The sequence below is a fragment of the Montipora capricornis genome, chromosome 12 (assembly GCF_036669925.1).
Source record: "Montipora capricornis isolate CH-2021 chromosome 12, ASM3666992v2, whole genome shotgun sequence".
Lineage (NCBI taxonomy): Eukaryota > Metazoa > Cnidaria > Anthozoa > Scleractinia > Acroporidae > Montipora > Montipora capricornis.
The window spans coordinates 34,189,938-34,199,937 of record NC_090894.1 but is presented as its reverse complement, the minus strand read 5'-3'; the positions used below and the strand labels follow the sequence as shown (position 1 = coordinate 34,199,937).

Sequence of the window (10,000 nt, the reverse complement as noted above, 5' to 3'; positions counted from 1 at the left end):
TTACTTTGGACAAGATTTGAAATCTGATAAGTTGTTTTGTTTCAGTGTTCTTTTCTCATTGACTGGGGAAAAAAAATGCGATTTAAAGCAAATATAGTGCTATTTGTGAATAAATCGCACTGCTGAGAGCCAATCAGATTGCAAGGATCGCCAGTGATCCTTGCAAGAGAAATTATACAAAGTGGTAATCATTACAATGAGATGCCGACATCCCCTTAGCATAAGCTATTTGATAGAGTTCTAACCTGGCATTTCAAATGTCATCATGGTTGATGCTTCAACATATCAACGTATATTATTTAACAAATGAAATGATCTATGAAGTGAATCATGTATTGAACTGCTAATATGAAATCAAGTGAAGCTATGATCCCCGCAATTGCGTAGAGAGGCCTGAAATATTGAGCAGTTGAACGGGGTTTTAGAAGCCTCAAATGACCAGCTTCAAACCCAACATCAGCGGGTTCATAGCTCCGTCAGTTGGTTAGTTGCAAACCGCGTTGAAGTCTTGAATCTTTTATGCTTCTCTATGCAGTTGCTTAAATTGCGTTCATAACTGCGAGTATCATGCACCTTCATGCATTATTTATGTATTTATTTTCTTTTGGGTTGAATTTCAGCTTATCGCATTCGAAGAAAATCCTTACACATGGGATCCTACTTCGAAAGTCATCCATTCCAAGGTTATTGACATCACTTTAAGAAATGACAAGGGAAAGGTGCTTGAGATTGCAAACCTTAGCCAGCCAGTAGGATTAAAGATACCAATGAAAAAAAAAGATGAGGTGTCAAAATTTGAAAAGCAACGTCAACACTTATTTTTAAAGCTAGGGGCTATCCGGTATCACAAGTTTGTAATTCCATCAAGGCAATATCTTGTGTCCCTAAGAATCACTACCTTGGAAGACCGACGCTTGGATGTGTATTTTGGACGAGGATTTAAACCGAGTAGCATCAACTACACTTCCGTGACTTCACTGCCTAATTTTTCTTCCTGTCTGAATGAGAAATTTGACCGATTCTACAATTGCTCAATAGACCCCCATACTGTGTCACTTTTTGATAATGATTCAGGTCTTTACTTCATTGGTATTAAACTAGCTGATTTCAAGGACGACCCCGTTGCTAGAATCCGAAGGTCTTTTGATGATTCAAAGAAAGAAAGACAGAAGTCTTGCTTGAACGTGAAGGATCCCCCAACAAATCCACCTCCACCTCAAGTGGCGATAGTTCCGCAGTATGACTCCTTCACCGACGTAAATTATACTTATTCCGTAACTATGGGAGCTTGTCTGTATTGGTCGGAAGAGGGACAGAAGTGGTCAAGTAGAGGGTGTAAGGTAAAGCCTCTGTTATTAGATTTTTGGTTAAATTGATAATTATTTGCTAAATTATCTTCAATGGCTCACTGAAATACCAGAGAGCTGTTGATACATGGAAACATTACAGAAGCTTTGATCATCATCCTTTCTGGATGGGTGGATGGATGGATGGATGGATGGATGGATGGATGGATAATCATCTCATATCCCATCCCATCCCATCCCATCCCTTGCTGGCTATATTGTTGAGTTTTGTACTCGTAGTTGTTTCCTCGACTGAAGCGTTAACGGTATAAAATAGCCACGTTTCAAAGGACTTTCTGTTGTTTATTGATGAGTCTTTCGAAACCTATGATTATAAACAGTTTATCAGGTTATATGAACAAAGTTCAAAGAAAACGAACCACAGATTTTACATACCCGATGGCCTCAGATGTCGACTTCGGGAGGAAGCTTGCCGTACTAATGTTATTAACGGTGATTAACCTAATTAAGTAGCTATGACGTATCTAATTTCGTCGCGGCCGAAACACTCCCCGCCTCCCGAAGGTATTGACCTAATTCTTAATTTACATTTCGTAAGTTAGTTTCATTTAATGTCCTTTGAATCTTCATCATCGTGGAAAGGAACCAGCACGATTAGACGCTGTACAGGTCGCTCGATTGTTGAATATCCTCGACCCTTGTATATACCAACTTTTTCATTCGGCGCTGGATTCTTGTACTGAATTGTAACTTTTCTGATCTTGCCATCTTTTCCGGGGTTAGCTGCTATGACGCGTCCGAGCTTCCATTTCCCCCTTATCTGGTTACTGTCTTGAATTAACACGATATCGCCGACCATGACATCACGTTTACAAGTATGCCATTTCTGGCGTACGAGCAAGCTTGGGAAATAGTCTCGTGTCCATCTGCTCCAGAATGCGTCAACAACGTTTTGTATGAAGTAAAAGCGCTTTCTGGGGTCTGCGCTTTCATTAAATGGCCCGTTAGGAACCTTTGTTGAAGAACGTCCTAACAAGATGTCATTCGGGCAGAGATATGCTCCGTCTTCAGGTGAAGTTGGATGACGACCGATCGGTCTCTCGTTGACTAAATTAGATACTTCGTAAAGGACTGTCTGAAGTTCTGGAAATGTCATAACGCTCTGTCCGATTGCTGTAGTAATAGCTCGCTTTATCGATTTTATAAGGGCTTCTGATATTCCGTTCTGCCATGGTGCGTCCGCGGATGCGAATTCCCACTTTAATCCTTCGTTCGCTCCAAATGTTTCGAGTTCTTTTAAGTTCCATTTCTTCGTCATATTCTGGAGTTCTTCACTAGCTGCTACCAACTGCGGACCGTTATCAGAGTATAGCTTTGCAGGATATCCTCTGAGGGATGTAAACCGTCTCAGCGCAAGTAGAAATGCCTCTGTACTGTAATCGCCTACCAAGTCAATATGAACTGCTCTTGTGCTCATACAGTTGAACAATACCCCATAACACTTTCCGATTGTTCGCTTCTTTACCTGGTCTCTTATTTTAAACGGTCCGAAAAGGTCGATGGCTGTACTATGCCAGGGTGGTGAGGGCATAAGTCTCTCTTCTGGAAGCTGTCCCATGACCTGCTTGTTGAGGTGTTCGTCCAGTTTCTTGCAAGTGACGCAGTTGTATCTAATGGACTTTACTATGTTATGAATCTGAGGAATCCAGAATCGTAATCGAATTTTGCTTACGGTCGTCGACACGCCATGGTGACCTTTTCGATGTATATGTTCCGCATAAAGCTTAGAGAAACGATGCTCACGAGGAATGAGGATCACTTCTCTCTTATCGTAGCTCAAGTGCACCCATTTGCCGGTCCGATGACCAACCACTATTACTCCATCTTCTCTGCGCTTTGGACACAAACGCTTATATTTAGATTTTTTGACGTTTGTAAGCATTTTTCTTTGCGCATCAATGATCCAAAACCTTTCTGCTTTAGAAATATCGTCCGGCGTCAGGGTCTTTGTCGCATTCTTCAGACTAACTGGTTCTCTTGCGTACATGGCTAATACACGTGCTGTTACTCTTAACAGTTTGTTGTAACTTGAATGTCTGTTTATATCAATTCTTCTCGCGAGCGAGTCCTGTTCTGCAGCAAGTGTTGTTAATGCCGTTTTCATTGGTAACTCTGGGTGATGGACTACTTTACTTATTGGCCATTCTGATTCCGGGAGTTGTAGAAATCTAGGTCCCTTTTGCCAGTCGCTTTCGCTTTTGATATCGCTTGGTCGCTTACCTCGTGTTATCCAATCGGCGATGTTTTTATCACTCTCGACCCAATACCAGTCTTCGGGATTGGTACCTTCCTGTATCTCTCCGATGCGAGTAGCGGCGAATGTGTTGTAGCCGTAAGATTCCTTTTGGATCATCCCGTGCACTATTTGAGAATCGACTATATGGTAGTATTTCGCAAACTTGTAGCGGGATTCTTTGTCCAGAAAGTTTTTAAGCCTTTTGCTTAAGACTGCCGCGCAAATTATCGATCGATAATTTCCTGTTTGGCGAGAGTCGGTTCTTTGACATGATCAGTCTGGTTTCAAATTTGTTGTCCAGTAATGTCCACCTGATGTAAGCACATGCTCCGTAAGCGTTGTCTGACCCGTCACTGAATATGATAAGAGTCGGCAGACCGAGTGTACCTGATGGTTTGAGGCATCTTGGAAATATAACTTGATCCATATTGCGCAGATCTTGGAAGAATTCCAGCCAGTTAATCCTTTGCTTCTCAGGGACAGGGTCGTCCCAGCCGAGTTTCTTTTCTGTTGCCCAAAGCTGGCGCATCAAAATCTTCGCTCTGACCGTAACGGGAGCTGCTAGACCAAGAGGGTCATACACGCGGTTTATCTGTGAGAGGATAATCCTCTTCGTTATTTCGCCAGTAGTTGGGTTTTCTTTGATGCGACCTTTGGCTTTCGTCAGAGTTAAGTCTATTCCCACTTTAAACCGGAATTGATCCTTGTCTGTATTCCAAATGACGCCGAGTACTTTCTCGGTTGATGAATTTTGCTGGTTGGGTTCTAAAGCCATTTCGTTTGCTGTTTTGTCGTTCGAATAGAACCAACCCTTTATCTTGAATCCGCCCTTGACTAGGACTGCCTCAATCTCATTAGTTAGTTGCTTAGCTTGTGCGTCGCTATGTACACTGTCTACAATGTCATCCATGTACGAGTTGGATATTACGGTATTCGCGGCTTGTGGATAATTCTCTTTTGATAGTTCCGCTGTCTTTCTCATGGCTACGGTCGCTATGGTACCCGAGGGTTTGTCTCCAAATGAAACTCTTTGTATAACGTACGTATCCGGATCCCTGCTTGTGTTCATGTCGCGCCATAGAAAACGATGCGTGTGTTGCTCTATGATCTTGGTCTTCACGGTGTGATACATCTTTTTCACATCTCCGATGAATCCAATTTCGTGTTCTCTGAATCGCACGAGGATTCCTACAAGATTATTTAATAGATCGGGACCCTTTGCCCAGTACTCGTTAAGGACGTGTCCCATATAGTTCGCGCTGCTGTTAAAGACGATCCTCACTGGAGTCGATTTCGAATCAGGCTTTAGAACATCGTGGTGGGAGATGTAGTGGATAGGGCCTTTATAATTCTCGAGCTCTTGCTTGCTTTGTTTTCTAGCTACTCCTCGTTCTACCATGTCCTCAACTTGACTTTGATAAACTCTGCTATGTTCGGGATTTCGCAATAATCTTCGCTCGGTGCTTAAGAGTCTTCCAAAGGCAGCTCTTTTGTTATCTGGCAGGTCGTGTGGGTCGCGAATCTAGGGATATTCAGCGATCCAGCATTTTTCCTGTTCGTTAAATTCAAGGCCTTTCTCGATGAGATGGAGCTCCCTTTCTTCTTTCAGAGTGTAGTCGCTGGTTCCAGGAGCGCATTTTCCGCATTTGCAGCCTCCGCAGCGCGGCGTGCAGCTAACACCTAATCTCTCGATATTGTAGAAGTCGTCAATTTTGACTGCTTTTAGGTGGTTTGCACATGCGTCGAATGCTGCTTTGTGGTTCTTCTCCCGAATGGAAGGGTGTGTCCCGCCTATACATCGTCCAAAACGATTCTTCAATAACATTAGGTGTTCGACATTTCTTTCTTTTACCGGGTGGAAGCCTGCGTAATCATACCCAATGAGAACGTCAACGGCGCCTTTCGGCATAGTCACGTCGCCCCTTTGTATCTGGAGAGCGTCAAGTGCCTTATCCATGTTAACACTTTGAATGTCGGTGGTAATTTTGTCTATTTCGCAAACTTCCACAAGCGTCGTCTCGCCCTTGAGGTCAATGAGCGGAATGCAAACTAGCGAATAGCGCGCTACTCGATTTATCTACGCGAGAATCTGCAGCCAATGAAATTAAATGGCTCCAAGCTACTCAAGCGACGTATAACGAGATGAACGCTAAACTCGAAACACACCTCGTAGGCGAACATGAACGCGAACTGCAGCCGCAGATCAAAGGAGAAAAGAGCAATCACCTACAACTAGAGAAAATCAAAATGCCCCGATTTGAAGGAGAGTTGAGAGAATATCCATCCTTCAAAAGAGACTTCCAGAAACAAGTCATGTCGCACCTTACGGAAGATACATTATCCTACACGTTGCGTTCCTGTCTCGGAAAAGAACCTTTAGCTCACGTAAAGAGCGTCGACGATGACGTTTACGAGATGTGGAAGCGACTCGACGAAAAATACGGGGACCCAGCGAAAGTCACGGACGCGATAATTAATGAGATAAGACGCGTAAGATCCATCCGCGAAGGCGACAACAAGCGATTCATGGAGCTGGTAGAAATCATAGAAGACGGATATCGTGACCTTAAGAGACTTGGCTTGGAAGCAGAAATAACCACAACGAGCTCAGTAAGCATCATAGAGAGAAAACTCCCGCCAGACGTACGCAAAGAATGGGCTAAACTATTAAGTTCTGACGACAGCACTGTGGACAAAACCAACAAGTTTCCGAGCCTGCTCAAATTTTTACTTACGCAAAAACGCGCTATCGAGTACGACGGTTCTGATCTTCGCGCGCAGGGCCCAGCCATAACGAAGGCAGTTGTCCATTACGCCACAACGGATGAAAGACACGACAGCCGCAGCCAGAGAACTTACAGCAAATGCGTCGTTCACGAAAACTCGAATCATCTTACCAAGGATTGTAGAGTATACCTCGATAAAACAGTAAGCGAAAGACTGTCGACATTGAAAGAAAAGGGTGCGTGTTTTTCCTGCCTCAGAACCGGTCACCGATCACGCAATTGCCGCTCTAAAAGAGATTGCGGCGTCAATGAATGTAAGAAGAAACATCATCCCACATTACACGAAGAAGATCAGACAGAGACTCCAAGCGCATCCGCAATATCCAGTGCATGCAGCCATGAGGGTAATGAGACCTGCATCCTCCAGTTGCAACAAATAAAAACTTCTAGAGGACATGCAAACGTCTTGTGGGACAACGCATCATCCATTAGCCTCATAACCCGCGACAAAGCACGGGAAGAAAGACTGCGCGGAACGCCACTTGAAATCTCTCTCGTGAAGGTGGGAGGGAAGGAAGAGAAGATAAGTTCCAGAAAATACAAATTGCCGCTCATTGACCTCAAGGGCGAAACGACGCTTGTGGAAGTTTGCGAAATAGACAAAATTACCACCGACATTTAATTTCATTGGCTGCAGATTCTCGCGTAGATAAATCGAGTAGCGCGCTATTCGCTAGTTTGCATTCCGCGAAAGCTTCGTCAATCTGTTTCTGAAGTCTCTTCGCCGTAGACGGCTCTACTTTGTCCGCGCTGAGTGTGTGCGAAGCGCTTTGACAAGCTGTTTCAAATATGGCTCGCGCTGTTTCTCGTCTGATCATTGCTTGATCAAAGAATCGTTCCATTTGCTCGCGTTCTTTGTTCGCCTTATCCCTTTGTTCCGTTTCCGCGCGCGCTCTCATTTGCACGTCCGCTATGTGGTTAATAAAGTTAATCTTAGCTTTTGTCGCTTCGGTGAACTCCTCCTGTACTTTGTTGATCCATGTTTCGGCGGCTTCTAGCTCGACGTCGTCTGATAAAAGCATCGCGTAGAGATCGTGCTTTGTTTCCAGGACGTTCCATGCTTCCAGGAATTGAGCGTAGTTGTTTTCCACGAGTTCGTGATTGCTGGCTGATGAGATGGACTTCAGGAGTTCGTTCCTTATTCTGGTGAATCTTGATTTGGCGACGCGACGGACGTTCTTGGCTTCTTCTGCCATCGCGCTGATGAACGGGTTTCGAATGTTTCCTCGACCGAAGCGTTAACGGTATAAAGTAGCCACGTTTCAAAGGACTTTCTGTTGTTTATTGATGAGTCTTTCGAAACCTATGATTATAAACAGTTTATCAGGTTATTTGAACAAAGTTCAAAGAAAACGAACCACAGATTTTACATACCCGATGGCCTCAGATGTCGACTTCGGGAGGAAGCTTGCCGTACTAATGTTATTAACGGTGATTAACCTAATTAAGTAGCTATGACGTATCTAATTTCGTCGCGGCCGAAACAGTAGTTAATAGTCTTTTTTTCTCTGTTTTTCTTTCCTTTTTTTTTTTCAGCTGGGCCAAGATGCTGTTCCTGAAAAAGTTCACTGTCTATGTAACCATCTCACATCCTTTGGCGGAGACTTCTTTGTGGCTCCAAACAATATCGAGTTTGAGAAGGTGTGGGTGGAATTTGGTAGATTGGGAGAGAGTGGCAACTATGCTGTTCTAGCCACTGTCTGCTGTATGTTAGGGTTGTACATCGTGGGTCTAACTTTTGCACGGCGCGCTGACATGAACGACGTGCGGAAGGTAAATAAATATGCCTTTTCTATTAAGAGTTAACTTCAGCCATGTTTGGGTCTTGCTCCAATGTTTTTCTTAGGAAATAAATGCTGCGTTTCTATGCAAAAACTTGAAATAATTTACGAATCGTATCGGAATGCTAAAATTGATATTGTCTTTTTTTTTACAAACCCCAAACATGAATTTTCATTCTAATGGGCTACATAGTCAGAGGAGTTACTTTGTATACTATCAGCATCTGGATTTCTTGAACTTATGAGCCTCAGTTTAGTGAAAAAGGTACATGTGATCAACGACATCCTGACGATACCCTGAAAATTTTCATTTTATCCTCATTCCTTACCAGGGAGCAGCGATGTCGTAGTCATTGTGATGAAAGAACTCGCATATCATTAATGTGGCCTGGGTTCGATTCCCAAAATTGGCGCCATACTTGGGTTAGCCGGTTAAAGATTTAGTAAGATGTAGGTGTAGAAGTAAGATAAAATTCACTCCCACAGCGTACGTGTTACCCTTCAAATACGGCACAGGGCTATTTCAAATTAAATATGAAGCCAACCGGGTGAGGTGGGCCCCTTAAGGCCTTGAGTTTCTATTATTTCTTTAGTGTCTCACTCAACTGCTATTGTCTTTGCGACATCCTTGCTATCTATACGAAATGTCACATCAGAAGCCCATAACTAGAAGCGCGCAAATTAACTGTATATGTGGAAAGGCGTTTTTTACACACCGAGCTATTTTTAGATGATTGATTTTCCCCCGAAACCAGTCCTTTCCAGGTAATTTCATTCTTGAATCATAACTTATTGCCCACGAGATTGAGAATGGTGAAACGCGAAAGCCAAATAGGATTTAAGAACGCTGTTAAAAATAGCTTGATCTGTAAAAATGCCCTTACATAGACCTCGTGTTGGCGCTGTAGGTTCCTAGTTGTGGGTTCCTAGTCATGTGTACATATCACGCATATCGTGTTTTTAGGTTATTTCAGAATACAGCCTTTCGGAAAGGGACAAAGAAGGGTATAACTACTCCATTTCCATACAAACTGGCATCTGGAGGAATTCAGGCACAACAGCTAATGTTGGGATGGTATTATATGGCATGGACGATATCTCAGGACAAATAATATTTAGATGTAGTGGCCTAGGGAGGATTTTCTTTGCCCGAGGTAGTGTGAATACCTTCAAAATTACCCTCGAGAGATCATTGGGATCTTTGTTTAAGATATATGTGTGGCATGATAATTTTGGAGATAGTCCGTCGTGGTTTCTTGTGCAAACTGTCGTTGAGGACGTCCAGACAAATGAAAAATGGCATTTTATAGCAAATCGATGGCTTGCTACTGAGAAAAGGAAAGGTGAATTAAACACTGAGTTGAGGGCCGCGTCGACCGTTGATCTGTCGGAGTTCAAGAATGTTTTTCATTCTCGGACACAAATAGCTTTGGGTGATTCGCATCTTTGGATTTCTCTGTTTACCAAGCCACCGCACGATCTCTTTACACGATGTCAGAGACTATCATGCTGCATGTCCATCGTATTCTGCGCCATGGTAACCAGTGCAATGTTCTATCGCTTTGGTGTAAAATCCACAGATGTATTTCACATTGGACCAATATCGATTAGTTGGACAGAGATAAAAATAAGCATCCAGAGCGCAATAGTCTCAGTACCAGTTAATCTCTTCATTGTAACCATCTTCAAGAAACTCAAGCAAAACAGACACCAGGTTTCATCAGCGAAATATCTGCAAAGTTTTCTTTTCTATTTTGGTTGGGTCCTGTGTGTCTCTATCATACTAGTGGGTGCTGTCTTTACGATTTTTTACAGCTTATCATGGGGTGT

At 43.2% G+C, this 10,000-nt stretch overlaps 1 protein-coding gene across 1 annotated transcript in view; it reads left to right on the top strand.

Annotated features, from left to right (window-relative positions):
* The window catches only part of LOC138025711 (polycystin family receptor for egg jelly-like), a 66,108-nt gene that overhangs the window by 49,838 nt on the left and 6,270 nt on the right, over window positions 1–10,000 (top strand). Inside the window, exons 15-17 of the mRNA XM_068872888.1 lie at window positions 621–1,340; window positions 7,926–8,162; window positions 9,135–10,000. The exon at window positions 9,135–10,000 is cut by the window's right edge and continues 406 nt beyond it. Of these exons, the coding sequence (XP_068728989.1) occupies window positions 621–1,340; window positions 7,926–8,162; window positions 9,135–10,000 (1,823 nt within the window). The remainder of the gene's footprint in view (window positions 1–620; window positions 1,341–7,925; window positions 8,163–9,134) is intronic.